At 38.4% G+C, this 17558-nt stretch overlaps 1 protein-coding gene across 1 annotated transcript; it reads left to right on the top strand.

Moving 5' to 3' along the window:
* noxa1 (NADPH oxidase activator 1) lies at positions 1 to 14872 on the top strand. Its single transcript, XM_051422328.1, has 16 exons — positions 1 to 113; positions 1965 to 2147; positions 2401 to 2483; positions 3656 to 3764; positions 6306 to 6443; positions 7120 to 7227; positions 7978 to 8037; positions 8123 to 8160; positions 8283 to 8421; positions 8685 to 8753; positions 9514 to 9601; positions 10721 to 10827; positions 12850 to 13010; positions 13574 to 13682; positions 14007 to 14130; positions 14264 to 14872. Exons 2-16 carry the CDS (start codon positions 1974 to 1976, stop codon positions 14365 to 14367), a joined length of 1611 nt encoding a protein of 536 aa, XP_051278288.1. The 5' UTR covers positions 1 to 113; positions 1965 to 1973; the 3' UTR covers positions 14368 to 14872.
* The last annotated feature ends 2686 nt before the right edge of the window (positions 14873 to 17558 follow it).

The following is a 17558-nucleotide window of genomic DNA, read 5'->3' as shown; positions in this document are numbered from 1 at the left end:
GAGGCTGGTTTTACTCACTGTCACTTCCCCGTTGGCACAGTGTGGACGGCAGCAGCAATCACAGAGTCAGACTCTGACTGAACTCTCAACAGCTTTTCATTCAGGAGCAAAAGGTAAGCAGTGTGAATGTTGAGGATTTATAAAGCTCCTCTGATAAAGTGTTTGAACTGAGCTGATGCTGGTGCAGATAGGCACTGGGTAAGGTACAAGGAAGTATTCCAGTAAAATTGTGCAGGATGTTACTGATTAACATCAGTGCAATTTCTCTGTAGGTTTCTCATGTCTTTTTCCTTATAATTGCATTCTAATTTTTGAAATGATTTTTCTATTCATTTTAGATAGTTAACAGGTAAGCTTTGGTGTAAGACTGAGTGTATTTGTCTTTGATCAAGATTATATAGCCTGCTCTCTACCTCACTTTCCTTTGTCCCCCCATCTCTTACATCTTTCTTTGAGGGATTTTTCCACCTTCTCTGTCAAACTGTTTAATTTTCTGGACATGTATTAAGACATAGACACAAAAAGTAATTCAGTGGACCTTTTGTCACCACTTGGTGGTGTAACCGCATGGTTGCAAGATACAATTGACACAAAGAACCTGGAAAAACTAGTTGGAACAAGCACATTTTTTTAAGTAGCCTAATCAAATTAAAAAGTTGTGTTTATGCTACCAATAATTAAGTAAGTAGTATGTACGTATCAATGTAGTATATTTGATGAACATTATTTTATTAGAAGTTGCCATAACTCCAAAAGGTTGATGCAAACTGCTGCATTATTATTATTTTTTAGACATTTGTTTTTGAGTGTATATACAATAATATGCTTGACAACAATAATGTGTGTCTGATATGTGTTCTCCACAAAAAAGTACAATTTCCATATAATAATCCTTAAACTCCACATGCAAGGAAATCACAGTGTTATTTGCTTCCGCAGATATACATATTTCCTGTTTAAAAACAGCCAGTTAGGGAGGGACTAGTCACGGTAGCCAATAGTGACAGTTAGCTTCTTCTAGCAAGTGATCCATCTCCATAAATCACCTCGGTACCGCTGTCGTCAAACTGGCCTCCATTTGTCTCTGAGGTTGTGTTCACTGGGAGGCTGCTGAGCCCCGTTCCATGGCACACTAACAGCACGCTAACACCAGCTTTAGCAGCTACTTCTGACATTTTACTTTTACAAAAGTAAGATTATGAATGCTTGACTTTTATCTATACTGGAGATAATTATTGTTATGTTTTAATTCTGGTACTTTTACTCCAGTAATGCGTGCAGAATACCTCCAATTCCACCATGCAAGCACTGATACATGAGATAGAATATAACTGTATATCTAACATCTTTTTCTGATTTGGTGTCTAATACATTTCTTAGAAGTGCCAGACAAAGTCAGTAATGCATATATATATATAACAAACCAGCCCATATTCATCAACCATCTAAGAATTACTTATGAAAGGTCTATAGAGCCAATGTCCATGAAGAAAGTTTGAAAAATACAATTAAAAAACTTTTACTAAAAAAATGTTGTAAAAGATCAGCTTTACATTTGTTGTTTCACCCTTGATAATATAAAAAAAGTGGTGTTTCATCTTATCAAATGTTCAAATCAAATGCAAAAAATAGGCTAAACGATATTGCTTCAGGTATTTATGTGGATATTTTGTGCACTAAAACTTTTGCCAGAAGGAAGAAGAACGTTTATCTAGGATCTACTGTAAAACGTTTGGAGCTAAAATCTGATAAATAGCTTTTACTCTTAAGGTTGTGAATAAAGGTGAAGGATTATAATTGTATCTTTCACAAAAATCCACTGTTAGCAGTTATACAATTACATAAATACAGGCCCAGATATGAAAAACATTTCAACAACCCTTAAAAAAGCCAAAGCAAAGAGCATCCTCCTCTGCTGTATATTGATGGCTGTTATCCTTCACTTTGCCCTCCTCTTGTCTCAGCGGTCCAGGATGCTTTACACTGAGTTACTACAGTTGTGGAATGAGGCGGTGAAGGCTTTGGATGCCAGGGACTGGGAAGGAGCTCTGGCCAAACTGGAGCAGATCAGTGAACCCACGTCTCGCACTCTGTTCAACACTGCCTCGGCTCACCTGGCTCTGGGACAGCTGGACCAGGCCCTGAAGGTCTGTGTGTTGTGGGTTGATGGGAGACACTGTCAATACTTGTGAAGTGAAGTCATCACTATTTTTTTGTAGTAAAGTAAAGTAAACCAAGACTCTTCTTTTGAGCAATATATTAAAACTGTACTTTCTATTTTCCACTGTACATCAGTCTGGATGTCAGTGCTGCTGAATACAAAAAAAGGGAAGCATATAGTAATACTTCTATCTGTTTGTGTCCAACCTGAACTTGTCTTTTCCCCTCTGTGATGTCCAGGCTTTGGACTTTACCATTGCCAAGGATGAACGTCTCGCTGTTGGCTTCTTCCAGAGAGCAGCAGTGATGATGCAGATTGACAGGTAGGGGGCAGCGTTATTAGAGGTTCTTATTTAGTTGTTTTTATTTTATTTTTCAAATTAAGTTATGTAGACATCCCAGTCTCATTAAACATACTTACTGATGCCTTCTTGTGCCCGTTGACAAATTTAACCAATTTGACAAAAACTAAAGATATTATTCCCATAAACTAAAACGTTATCAGCTTGGGTATGGGACAGCACATACATTACATACCTACATTAAAGACAACCTATGTAACTTTTGAAACAGATAATGATGTTGTCTTTAAAACAACTGAATCTTTGGAGATGAATGAATAATCAGTGCTGAATCATCCTGAAATTGCCACTTGTGGCCACAGTGGACGCAATTCAGTAAAGGGTGCATAGTTTTGCTCTATATGTCACATAAAATGGTATTGTTGCTTCCTTAAAGGTCCAGTGTGTAACATGTAGGAGGATCTATTGTCAGAAATGGAATATAATATTGATAGATATATTATTTTCATTAGTGTATAATCACCTGAATAAAGGAATCGTTTTTTTTTGTTTGTTTGTTTCCTTAAAATTAGCCTTTTTTTATCTATAGAGGGTGAAGGTCTCCTTCCATGGGGTCTGCCATGTTGAACCACAATGTTGTTCCCGTAGCCCAGAAGGGACATACCAAACACTCATGTGTTTCTGTGAGTTTCATGGCCACCATAGTTTCTCCTTCACACTTGGAAAGGGACAGTAAAGTGAGATAGTTCTGCAACTAAACCAATAGGTTACATCAAATCCTACAAACTGGACCTTTAACAAATGGTTTAGCATTTTCAGCAATACGTTTTTGGTTTTTTTTACTTCTTGGTGAGATTAGATATGTACTGTAAATGTGAAGCTACCACCAGCAGCAGATTAGCTTAGCTTGGCATTAAGACTGGAAGCAGGGGAGAAACAGCTAGCCCAGCACCTCTAAAGCTCACAGAGCCCCACATATGGGGTATGTCTGGACTACAATCACTTCCTGGAGACTTTTCATCACTCTGCGGTTGCCAGGCAACCAGCAGAGACTCCAGGAAGTTATCGTGCCAAAAAAGAAAAAGACACAAAACATCCCTGCAAAACAACAATTTAAACTTTTTCTATAGAGCATTTGTGGCCCAGGCTGCCATTTTGAAACTATCACTATTTCTGCGTTACTGTCTCTCCAGGCTGGAAGAGGCGCTGTCAGACTGTATCTGGGCACAGAAGCACATGAGAGGAAACATGGTCATTGACTACAGACAGCTGGGATTGCAATTCAAACTCTACAGCTGGCAGGTCTGACATTCTCAGTGTACTCACACGCATACACTGCACACAGATACCTCAGCATGCTTCTTCTGACATGTTGCAATCAATTAAAACAGGAAATCCAATCCCATGAGGTCTGTCAGTAGTAAGGAATGAAAACATAGCAAACTGTGCTGTGTCACCACCTCCTGTTCAGTTCAAATGTCACATACACCTGGGAGCTAACAAAGCCTCATTGATGGAGGCAGAAGAAGAGGTTGCACAACATCACATATTTCTCACAGTACAGATAAGACACAGACAGTGCACCTGTGCTTGCAGCCAGTAACAGCTAAACTAAGGCTGAGTGCTGCTAACATGTGCAACAGCCTCATCATCAGTTTAAAGTCACATCACATCATCAGACACAGTCATCAGTGCCATCCACCTCTGATACAATGGACATGATGCAGTTTTGTCATGTAAACTACATAACAACCTCACCGCTTTTCAAGGGAAACCAGTCCAACAGCAATCCACTCAATGATGGTTATAATGATGATGATAATGAAGGGGCTCAACGGTTTGTCGATTGCAGAATTAGTGTTCACTTGTGATTGGTGGTAAAGGTGCTGCTCTGCATACATTTTATGCACTGAAAGCTTTATGGTCTCATGAAATGGATACTTAAACTACTACTTCCTGGAAAACAGTTCATCTTCAGTGGTGACCTCATCCTGGGAGTAAAGAAAAGGTGTGTTCAGACTGAGGCAAATTTTTGGTTTGGTTTTCCTTAAGGAACGCCTTTTCTATTAAGAGAACGAGGCCCCCAAAAGTTAAAGAATATGTTAGGATTATTCATATTACATAACAATAACAGTAGGACCAACTGATAAATGTACAATGAACCCAAACAGGAACAAATAAAAAAAAACCAGAGATTGTTGATGAGTTTTGATATTTATATTTTTACACAATTCCTTTCTGTATTATGTATTTTATTTTTAACAATCATATATATTTAATTGGCTTCTTTTGACAAATTCAGTGTTTGAAATATAGGCAAGATATAGGCCTACACTGTGTATCTACTGTTTTCTTACAACCCTTAAAATAAAGAAGGCTTCACAACCCCTCATGAAGTTTTGGGGATCTGACCCCCCTGATCTGACTCCCTGGTTGGGAACCACAGGAATAAAATATCAGTGTAAAGTCAGATGCAAATAGATGCTAATTGACCCTTCCTGCCCCTTTTGGAAATAAGACAAAGAACTGGTAACTTTTAGCATCTGTCAAGACTCTGAGCTGTCGCACAAACATTCCAATATGGTGCCTACATTGCAAGCTAGCCCACCGCTAATGTCTGTGGTAAAACCACTCCAAGGTGACCAAATAACTGGTTTACTATCAATTACTATTATTTTAATACATTTTTAAAACTTTTTGTCATGGGACCTTTTAATGACATGGTTCCAAATGCACAAATTTACAGAAGCCGAGAACAACCATGCTTGCAGTTATTTTTTTAATGCTGTTTTTTGGAGATCACAAGTAAATTTATCTCGTTATCACAATAAAACAAAAGGCAAATTTCTTTAGATAATGAGATAATACATCGTGAGAAAACAACTGCTTTCCTCGAGATCACAGGATAATAATGGAAAACTCTAAAATCAGTGTCTGGTTCATTTCCAGATCAGTCATGACTGTTAGGTTGGATTAATAACTGAACTGAAAAGAGTTGTTAGCCAATGTACATCTAAGAGTTCATTTAGGACATTCATTTATTAAATGAGCTCAAAGAGTCTTTTCATGTAATTTTTTCTGGCTGCTGGAAACGACCTTTTGTTTTCCTGTGATAACAGGTTGATTATTTTGTTATCTCAAGATAACGAAGCTCGTTTATCTCGATTACAAGATAAAATAACTCATGATATTAAGATAACGGCATTATAAAAAAATACTTCCAAGCATGGCCGTTCCCGGCTTCTATACAAATTCCCCCAAACAACACAATTTTAATGCACCTCAAACCTAATTTTATTTTTGGAAAGTATTAGATATTGGTGTATTCAGCACTTGTGTGCTAAGTGAACACATGATAAAGAACGCTGAGACACTTTTTTCTACAAAAGAATGACAGAGGACCCAAACATCACCAAGATAGTTTGACAATTTCTATAACACAATAAAAAAAGGATAAATAATACATCCTGCTACATTTCACCAACAATGTATTCCTCAAGGTGGAAAAAGTTGTGAAATGGGCACAGGTCTCTGGCTGTTTAAATCATAGGTCCAACAGAAGCAATACACAGACATATCACCCTGATGAATACTCGAATAATAATGCTGCTTTTTAGCCTTTGTAGCAGAAAAGTGTTTGCTGATAGCGCTATCCTCCAGGGTCTTAAAACTTTGCTGCATGGGATTTTTTTCTTAGGATGGTACTGGCTCCAATATAGATAGTTTTAAGTTTTAAAATTATTATGTAAAATGTCTATTAGTGTGTGTTTTCACATAGCAGTAAAGATAACTTGAATATAAATGAGATAGTACTGAAATGTATAATTGTGATGTATCCCCTAGGTGTTATATAATGCAGCAGCTGTGTACTGTCGGATGGGCCAGTGGGAGCAGGCCAGGGAGGTCCTGGTGTCAGCTTCCCAGGAGAAAGGAGGAGGGGGTCGAGGGGCAAGCATAGAGATGGCTATGGAAAGCGTCCTGGTGAGTGTCACAACTTTTAGAACAGACTGGGAAGATGTGATATAGTCTTTGGTCACAGATCTCCAAAGTCAATTACCCTTGCACTATTTATGTTGTCTGCATTTATGCCATTGCCTCACTCGATGTCTCAGCCAGGATAGAAATATGATGATTCTTCAAAGTTAGGAATGTCCTTACCTCTTTAAAGATGCAATAAAGTGGAAAATTTTGCTTAGTGAATCATTGACAGTGCTCCATTTGACCACGCTGCTGTGCCACTTATTAGGCAGCAGCAAGGGCAGTGAACCCATTTAAAATGAGTGCAGGTGGTGTATGCAACATCAGACATACCTGCAAAAGTAAGTCACAGCCACAGCGGGACAGACAGGACATTCAACAACATTTGACACAACATACTAATATTAAAGTAAAGTAAAATAAAGTAAAATATATACTGCTTTTCATTAATGAACTACAAATGTGCAATTATTCAACTACAATGACAAATATACGGAAGGGCCAAGTTTGATTTCAGCTGACAAGTGACCAAACTCCATCCTGTGATGGCTGTGGCTTAGGATGACATATATTCTGACTTAAAATAGTGGTTTTGTAATTCTAAAAGTCAGCATGTATGTACATGCAATCATTGTGATTTACACTGAAAAGGAACACTTTACTCTGAATTTAAAAACAGAGGCAGGAGGTCCTGGATCCCCTCCTGGTGCCGGAGGGTGTGGTGTTTCGGCCTAGGAAACAGGATGTGGAGCAGCTGCAGCAAAGAGACTTCCTGGGCAAAGCAAAGGTAGAGTGTCACCATGGTGGTAAGATGCTTGGATTACTCCAAACATTTAAAGCTCTTACTCCATGCTACTTTTATAGTATATTATATATATATTGGAAGTCACATCCCCTCTGTGGTAGCAGGGTCCTGAGGTCCCACATTGGTTTAGGAATCTTTTACCACTAAAGTATAATATCAACTAAGCCTATTTTTTTAACGTATATATAATTCTGTGGCCTTTATATATGGTGCACAATCTTAATTAAGGAATTTTTAAAACAAATGAACTCAAATCATTATCATAGAAAAAACGACTACACTTGATAGGGTGGATGTAAAATACAAATTTTTACTTCTCGGCTTCTGTATGTCTCGATAGCTAACTTCAGACACAAAATGAGGTAAATTAGTTAATAAGTAATTGACCCTTCCTAAGTCCTGCCCCTTTTTGCTCTGTGCTCCAATAACAGTTGAGCAAGCCTCTGTCAGAAAGAAGGGTGGGACTTCGGAAGGGTCAATTAATTGTTTAATGAAAAAATATTTTCTTTACAACTTTCTGATTAGAAAAAAAAGATGATAAAGATAAAGAATGAGAAGATAAAGAATAAAATTGCACCCAAGTTGTCTGATTACATCCAAAACAATATACTGTATGGGTCATTCAAACTGTCCGAAACGAAACAAAAACAAAATAACACAATAACAAATATTTTACATGGTAATTAAACTATGGTGTGTAGAAGTCAGTAATGTATGATGCTCTACTTGCAGGTGATTTCCTCCATGATTCCCAATGATGATTTTGGAGGCTTTGAACCTCTGAGGCTGCAGGTACTGTATAATGACCAGTGTCAGTATAAGATCTGGTTGTCAGTCACCCCTTATGCCGAACTCTGTCACTCTGTCTTCTCCACAGAAACCTGGTTTCTATGAGCCCAAGATGGATGGAGCTCAGTGAGTATTATCACCTGTCACATAGAGATATTATTAACCTGAGGTAAGCTAAGGTCATATTTATATTGAATAACACATTATAAAACAGTGATGTATGTTTTTCTCTTCTCACTACCTGTCAGGGATTCTCGATACATGCGCGTTCGGAGCCCTTACATGGCTCGGGGTCCAGGACAGCTGACTGTACCAGGAGGGGCCATGGTGTTTTTATTCGGCGAGGAAGACAGGGATGGGATGGCAACTGTCATATATGATGGACAGGTGAGGAGAGAGAGAAGCTGAATCTATAATCGGCAAAGATACAGTGTAAATCTTATACAGCAGACTGCCATTTAAAGGTTTAATCAATTGGAATCATATTTAATCTTTGAAACCCATCATGTGTAATTTGTATGCAATTATTCCTCTTCAGGTTATAAACCCCCAAATTAGCAGACATCAAACTGAGAATTTGGTGTCTACAACCCTGGTGAGAAAGCTGTATTTTTTAAGTGAGTGTCTGACTTTTACTTTTTATTTTTCAGAGAGGACTTCTGCCAGTGTCCCTGCTCGAACAAGCAGATGTCAAGACGTCCAAAGGCAAAAAGGAGAATGTAATGTATTTGTCAATGTAATAATCAGAGTTTTATTGGCCAAGTATGACAAGACTCTCAATGTTACACACAGCTCCAGTAGAAGTAGACAAACAGCTAAACAAAGAAAGGTCAAATAAACATTAATCTTTTTTTACAGGGCCAGTCATAAGGGGTAAAAATAAGCCCAGAAAGCTGCTCCCAGTTTACATCTATGTGTTTAAGTAGGAATGAGAGAGTACACGCATGTGTCTGTATGAGTAAAGCAGATTTGGTGAGAGCCGATTCACTAGACATTTTGTCTTTAGGTGATGAAATAAGTGTTTATATAAATATGTATAAAACGTAACAAGGACCAAAAACATACTATCTCTATATACTGGTCACATGTTTCTGTAAATTGTAAACAAATACAAATAGTGCAAAGAACCAGAGAGCCAGGCGATAATGCACCCTGTGAGAGGAAACACACACTGGGCTTCAGTTTAGAGCTTTAATGGCGACACTTCAGAGATTGCTCAAAATTAGATTCATGCTGAGCAGGGCTTTATCTCCGCTTCACCCCCGGGACCAGGCAGCAAAACTGTTGTGTCAGGAAAAATACATGAAAATGTTCTTAAAATCCCTGCTATAGTTAAAGCCCTTCAGCCAGAGTGGTTAGACGATTACTCTGCTCCTTTCAACAAAGGAAAAGTTTCCAGCTGGGTTTTTTTTTCCACCATTGAGAAAAAAAAAGTACTTTTCTATTTGTCTGACCTTCCTGTCTTGAACTCTTCCACAGAGAGTTCCCAGTGGGATTCCTCTACCACCTGGCCTCAAGCCACCCACTCGCCCAAAGGCCCAAACCAGCTCTGGAGCTCCCCCTCGGGGTAAAAATCAATCATATTCCTCCTGGTTCTCTACTTTCTCTGAAATCCTCCTGCCTCAATAGAGGAAGACCTCTCCACCTTCTTTCCTCTGATCTGCTCTCCCTCTATTATAACCAATCCAGGCTCAGAGCAATATCTCTTAAGTGTACTGTCTCGCACTGTGGATTCATCTTTAGTTGCATATTATTTTGGCGTTGCTTGAATTTGAGTTTACTGTTGAATTCAGTTTGCTTTGAAATGTTTTTGAAGTACAGTGTGGATACCTTTGGGTGCTTATTGCCTCTATGTTTGCCAAAGGGCACAAAGGCAGACATGCCCTCAAAAATGCCCAGAATGTACACTATTTTCTCCTTACAATCCCACAATGCATTGTGTAACATTTTATACATTAATAAAAGAAATTCTCAATTTTCTGCTCACTGTAGAGTAACCGACCAGGGATTATTGCAGAAAATCCAGAGGAGGTTTTTTTAAATTATGTTACAACACGTTCACACATTGACAATAAAAAGTGATTCATATGTAAAAATAATACATAGAATGCTTCAGAATCTTACTTATAGAACCTTTTGCCTGGGGTCTTAAACTGCCGGCACGCAGGCCATTTCTCGCCTTATATCAAACATATAATCCAGTCCACAAGATTATTTTATTTTAAAATGTTTTTAGTTATGTCATGTCAGTTTAAACTACACCTTCATGTACAATTAAAATAAAAATACAATTATATTTTAAAAAATTATTTCCTTTGAAAAATGGCAAAGGCCATGCGTGGCCATGCAAAGGGATGGTAAAAGGAGAGCAGGTTTCAGGCCTTAATCTGATTATATAAAATGACAATATAAAAATATTTAGCAACAGCTGTTTGCATTGTTGTGATGTTAGTAACTTAAATACCAGTACCAATACCAGCAGTGGCCCCAAACCAGTTTGACTTTGAGACCCCTGCTTTAAGCACTGCTTTTCCGGTTAAAGCTGTTAGGAATGTAATGGCAGCTGCAGCAGCTGTATTTCTATTTGCAAAGTGGAAGAGACTCGGAGAACATCTACATGTCTAACCTTCCATTAGACTTGTACTGTATGTGCTCAGACTGTACCTGTACTGTGTTTTCCCTGCAGTACATTTTACCTCAGACACTCCACCTCCATCCTACACCACTGCCACCCACGCACCGCTACCAACCTCTGAGCCTCCCGAGTACACAGCCAACGCAGCCAGCGACCAGGTAATATCCCCCTCTGAAAAAACACATTCATCTGAGTGAGCTGTAAGGAAAGGAATCATATTAAAGTTCTATTCCTCGCACATCCAGCTTACAACAAACACACACTCTCCTTCTTTTTTCTCCCTGATCTAAATATAGAAGGATTGTGCGGACTGGTAAAGAAACTGCTTTGTAAGGTTGAACTTTGCAGGGGAAATGCTGATGTGTCCCAATTAAGTCACTATGATGCTCAGGGGAGGCAGCGGTAGTCAGCGTTTGGATATAAATATTCTTTTGTGTCTCTTCATGCCACAGTGACCTGAAAAGATTCATTCTTTTGTGATATAGCTAATGGACTTCCTGTCCCACATTTGCAACGAAGTAGCTGTTTCTCTTTGTCAAGGTTACTTAAGAAGATTTCAGTTCAGACTGATGGGGATTATGCTTTTTCATATCTTCCAGCCCATAATGAGTGGACCATGGCAACCTGTTGCTCCTTAAATTAATGCAGCTTGAGACACTTCATTTAATTCTTTTAACCAATTAGTTTAATCATTGTGTAAAACATTTGTACAGCAAATAAGTCTCAATGACATTAATGAGAGTCCTGATGCAGTTTTATGGAGGGTGTCTGCAGGGTCTCAAAAGTCTAAAATCCAATAATCCGAATTTTATGCCTTAAAGTTTGAGTGTGTAACATTTAGGAGGATCTATTGTCAGAAATGGAATACAATATTCATAGGTATATTTTCAATTTGGAGCGGGTCCTCTTCTGTGGATACCTACATGTTGAACCGCCATGTTTCTACAGAACGGACAAACCAAGCGTTGGTTCTAGATAGAGCCTTGTGTGTTTGTCACGTTATTCACGGCCCCTGAAGTTTCTCTTACACATTTGGAACGGGAGGGTGAGGCGAGGAAGTTGCAATCTGCTACACCGCTGTATGCCACTGAATCCTACATGCCGGACCTTTAATTTACACAAACAGTATTTTCCCATGTAAAAACCCTCCACATTTTTCCTTTAGCATGACATAATACAACTTCATAATAAGTATCTCAAAGTACAAAGAACAACCTTTGGACACCACAGGCTCCCACAGAAAAGATACAAATGAACGGAGGTCAGCTGTCATATAGTAGGAAAGAAAATAAAGTGAAAATTTGCAGTCATACATTATTTATTTTAACAAGTGGTGTGGGAGTAAGTGTGCGTACAGATCAATAAACTGTAAGATGTTAATGGGAAAAATAAGACTTATATGGAGGTAGATTAGATAGGTAGGTAGGATTAAGGTATGTAATGGGTTATTTAATTTCTTTACCCATTAATTGAAAACACAAATTAACAATTGGCCCTGGAAAAAGTGTGAGTAAGTAATATTACATATGTCACATGCATGTCACATGTCAGACATACTAGACGTGCAGCATGTCTAGTATGTCAGAAGTCTTGCTTCCAAATTCACCCCGAACTGAAAATCAGTGTGCATGGTTTCTTAATCTGTGTATGCAGTTTATTGATGCATTAGCACCAAGTGTGTTGAGGTGGACAGACTCACAATAAGCATACCCTGCTTTATCGTCTACTCTAAATGGGACCATCATTTACTACAAGAACATCATGCTGTATGGAAGAAGACTGAAACTAGAGATTGAGACCATAAACTCATTAGGAAACTGTTCATAAATCATACAGTAATTTATTCATAAGACTTAATACACTGTTCGCCACACTGTTTTTATATTTTCACTTTACAAGAGAAGACAATTGTGGTAATTGTAGGTTTGCCCCAGTATCCAAAGTAAATCCAAGTAGCACTAAAAATCTGACCACTACTAGCAATACAATTCCTCTTAGTACTAGTATAACAAATACTAATCAGAATTGTATGTAAAATGCTAGCACTAGTAATACTATTACCAGTGTTATTATTGCCACAAAATAACCATGTAAAACTAGTTGTACTGACCAGATCAGTATTTTTAAATAAAATTTGTATTTGCATTATCTTTTAATGTGTTCCTGCTCCTTGTTCCCAGGGTGCTGGTGCTGCCCAGGGAGGAGAGGTGGGCTCTGTGGTGGTCAAGGTCCACTACAAGTACAATGTGGCTCTGTCTGTCCCTCTGGACACACCATACGATGAATTGAAGGAACAAATCGCACAGAAATTGGGCCAGCCAGCATCTCAGCTGCGCCTCAGGTAACCACAAGCCTGCCAACCCACTTCTGTCTCCTTGAATTTCAACAAGTGATGCTTCATTTCTAAAAATACGTGTTTCTTTGTCCACTCCACCCTGTGGGTCCACTATCTGTTCTGAGACACTGAGGCTGCAGCTACACACACACACACACACACACACACACACACACACACACACACACACACACACACACACACACACACACAGAGAGAGAGAGAGGAGTCCATGAAAGCAGCAAAAAGACAGCAGAATAGGATTAAAAAAGCATTATCATGGGATAAAAACACATTACAAAAACAGCACATGACATCTAAGGATTGATAACAGCATGACCAGTTAATTTGTCTAGCTGTCAAAATAAAAAAAGGAGCTGATAACAACAAATAACAAGCATCAGAGTCTGGCTTTGATGCATGTAATCATCTGTGTTGTCTCAGAATAAAGTAATTTTTCTATCAACTGCCTATCCATCTTTACCCCCATAATGCCCTCAATTTCCCATCTATTCCCCTGCTGCCACAACCCCTCACCACTCCCTCTCCCTGTCTCTCTCTCTCATCAGACACAAGCAGCATGGCTCTCAGGTGCTGATACCTCTGGGTGGGGAGGTGGGGTCAGGCCGCACAGTGCAAGAGGTGGCTGAGGCCGGCAGAGCCACCCTGTGGTGCCAGGTGAGTATTTTAACTCAAGACTACACATGCATCAAGGTTTGAAATTGGACATCAGTTCCCAGGTTGCTGGGATGTGTCTTCGGGGCGGGCACAGTCACAGCACTAAACAGATTGTTTTTGGTTTAAATGAAAGGACCTCGACATCCTCCCCCTGGATGGATGCAGGAGTCAGAGGAGACTTAGTACCGTAACCTGTTCAGTTGGTTATAGCCATCTCTTCATGCCTCTCCACACCTCCCTGGTGTTATTCTGCTGCAGTCTGGCCACCTTTTTTTCCCTGTGGGAGCTACGCTTATAGGCCTTCACTGTGCTCTTATACTTCAGACAGAAGACCCCCTGGCCAACCGTACCATCCACTACCAGATGGTGGCGCTGTATGACTACACTGCTCAGGGCCCAGAGGACCTGGAGTTCAGCGAAGGAGACACCATCGACATCCTGGGTGAAGGTGAGGCCCCACAGGTTGACCTCACACTGACCAGCTCATCAGTGGGGCCACAAAAGTCTTCTTCCTTTGATCTGAAATGTTCTCTCCTCTGCCTCTCTGCCTCTTCATGTTTCTCTTTCACGCTCTCTTGTAGTTAATGAGGAGTGGCTGGAGGGACACTGTGCAGGGAGCATCGGCATCTTCCCCAGCTGCTTTGCCTACATGGAGAACAACAACATCAACCAGAGCCTGTTATAGTTATAAAAAGCAGGCATGTTACTGTGCAGGCATCTCTAATCAACCTATCAGTCTGTGAATGGTTGTTGTTTACAGCCTAAGAACAACCAAACAACACCCTTATAGGGGCATGCAGTATTGACTATCATGCTTTGAAAATATTTCTTTCTCATATGATATCACTATAATGCTGCTGTAGTGGCTCAGAGTATGTTTATATTAAACCTGCTGTACCTTTCCTATTTTCTATATCCAATGGTATCGCTGTAATACTGTTACTATAATACTGTAATGAAGGTATATACTGACCTTATTGAACTCCGATGTGGTCAACATTATGTTTGTATTTCCCCAAGGTTATAATGACCCCGGTCTGGCAACTTTGAAGTGTGGTGAGATTGCTATATGTACCGTAGCGACTAATATTGTAAAGTATCATAGTACATTTTCTTAATAATGAAGATACTGAAGCTGTTCATTAAATCTCATTGTTTCCTTAATGATTAAATAAAAAAACATGAATTTACCACTCATGTAGTAGTAATTGTAAATCAGTAGTAAACTTTTTATTTACAATTCAGTTTAATTCAATTCAGTTTTATTTAAATAGCATCAAATCATAACAGAAGTTATCTCAGGACACTGATGTCTAGACTTTACTCCTTATGAAACTATTTACACAGACCCAACAATTCAATTATTTACAGTAGTAAATAACATTATTTACATACATTGGCTATAAAACATGATTGTTAAATTTGGTTTGTTTTACAACATGGAATCCTACTTGATTTATAGCTTTATGCTGTTGTTTGGCAAGAAAATACTCAAACAGATTGATATAGATATAGATTTCTACAGTTTGATACATATTGGTTAAACTGAAATTTATATGACACAGCTAACTAATGTCCAGTGTGTAACATTTAAAAGGATCTATTGTCAGAAATGGAATATAATATTCATAGGTATGTTTTCATTAGTGTATAATTACCTGAATATAAGAATCATTGTGTTTTGGTTACCTTACAATGAGCTGTTTCTATCTACAGAGGGAGTGGGTCCTCTTCTATGGAGTTATCTGAGGTGGGAACCAGTGGGCAGTAACTTCCGTTGTGAGTGCAGGGGCCCCTAATGATTTTGTTGCTGACTTTATGTGGGAATAATGAGCAACATGAGTTCAAATTCCTAAACTTACTTACTTCTTACCACAATTTAGAACAGACTTCTTTTTTCTTCCTTATTAGTTAGATTTTTTCAGATTTAATTATTTAGTAAACCATTATTTATTTCTTTATATTATTTCTGTTCATTTTAAACTCTTTAGTTAAGTTCTAAATACTAAATTCGGGGGAAAATACTGAATCCCTAATCCCTAATAATTTTTATATATATAATATATATAATTATATATATATATATAATTTGATATAAGGATTATGGCCTATCCCTGCACTATATGAAAAGTGTCCTCAGATAACTTCTGTAATGATTTGGCGGTACATAAATAACATTTAATTGAAAGTGTAATTGAAAAAATATATATTGGCCTTCAATTAGTGCTTTTTAATATGTTGAGTCTAAAAATGCTGGACTCAACCCATAAAATACCCACCAAGTTTCTAATTGTACAATGTAAGCACAAGACCTGAATATCCTTACGGCCTTGGTTGAAAGTCAAACTAAGATTATAACTTTTCAAAACTAAAGTATAGTTAAAGAGTTTTTAATTGCCATGTGATTATAAATAATGATTAATAGTGTACAGTTAAGGTGTGAAGAATAATTAAAAAGATATGGGAAAAACGATAGTAATATAAGGACATTTCGAAAAGTAAAGACTTTTATAAAGAGCTACTGAGAATACTGAACAACTCCTAATCTTCCTAGACCAGGCTCTCCTAAAAAACCTGGTGAGGAGGACAGCAGTGAGGGAAGCCACTAAGACGCCCACAGCGGCTTTGAAGTTGCAGTCTTATTAGACTGAGCTGGGACAAAGAGTGCACACAGGAACAGAGGGCCAGAACTTCACAGATTCTTAAGAGAGAGTTATTCAAAGAAACATGCCAATGTCTTTGCAAGAGTTTGCCACATGGCATGAAGCAGACTGAGATATCTGACTGCCTTGTGCTCTCATGAGACCAAATCTTTTTGGAGCTTTTTGGGGGGACTGTGTCCTTGCCACCACTAAAGGTCTGACAGGTAGACTGGTGCTGGAATGCTGGAAGCATTTTATACTATTACTGGGGAGGAGGAAAAATTAGGTAGAGGGATATACTCTTGCTGTTGATTCAAAAACAACTGTACTGATCTGGCCAAAATGTAGCATGCCATATGCTTAAAATATCTAGCTCCAACACGCGTTACATTTGCAGTGCAAGAAAACCTGGTGAATCTGGTTCTTTTCAATTGTCAGGGATTGTCCATCTCTCAGGTAAATATTCATCTTTGGGAAAATTGTAAAAATCCACATTTATAACATCTTTTTTCTTTTTTAAGATCATAATGGGATGCTACCCCGTGGCAGTGGTTTGCCATTACCTGTACTATTGTTTACTTAACAAAACCAATAACTGGCTAAGCTAATCAATTTGATAGTTTCATATTGCATACTTCAATTAAGTGCAAAATGCAGTATGTACTACATCATATATACTGCATTCATCTGTATATGTAGTAGATGGTTCCAAATACAGCGTATGTTTTTTCAAATTTTTTCAGCACACAGCTTGAACACAGCTTCACTATGAGGAAGCATATCTGTGGCAGTTGCAGGGCCTGGAAGGCTTCTGAAGATCAAGTGCAAAGTGAATGAAGCAAAGCTCAGGAAAATCCAGGAGATAAAACTTGCTCTGTTTCTCCATACTGCAGTGCATGAGACATTAATAAAGTTGGATCAAGCAGCTTTATTGAAAACATATGCAGTAATAATGGCTCTGTGTCTACTATAAAAATAAACCCCCAAAACAAATAATGTTCAGACGGGCAGTGTCAATTCATTAAAGCCACAGTTACGGGAAAATATGCGTCTAATATCATTAAAACCTCCAAACTAAATTCAGCTTCTGAAGACAAAGTGGAGCAATAACTGACAACTTAATTTATTCAGTCTTAGACTAAGACCAAGTTTAGCAGAGAGTCTCTGATGGGACTATAGTCTTTACTTCCACATTAAACAATGTAAACAGTTAATTTTTACATATTGACATCTG

This window comes from Dicentrarchus labrax, unplaced genomic scaffold (assembly GCF_905237075.1).
Source record: "Dicentrarchus labrax unplaced genomic scaffold, dlabrax2021, whole genome shotgun sequence".
NCBI lineage: Eukaryota > Metazoa > Chordata > Actinopteri > Moronidae > Dicentrarchus > Dicentrarchus labrax.
This window is presented reverse-complemented; position numbering and strand designations above follow the sequence as displayed.

Bases quoted from the DNA above. Each gene is read 5' to 3' on its own strand.
- noxa1 (XM_051422328.1), top strand. From the start codon at position 1,974: ATGCTTTACACTGAGTTACTACAGTTGTGGAATGAGGCGGTGAAGGCT. The intron at 7,228-7,977 runs GTAGAGTGTCAC...CTCTACTTGCAG, and splicing joins ACTTCCTGGGCAAAGCAAAG to GTGATTTCCTCCATGATTCC. The intron at 8,038-8,122 runs GTACTGTATAAT...TCTTCTCCACAG, and splicing joins TTGAACCTCTGAGGCTGCAG to AAACCTGGTTTCTATGAGCC.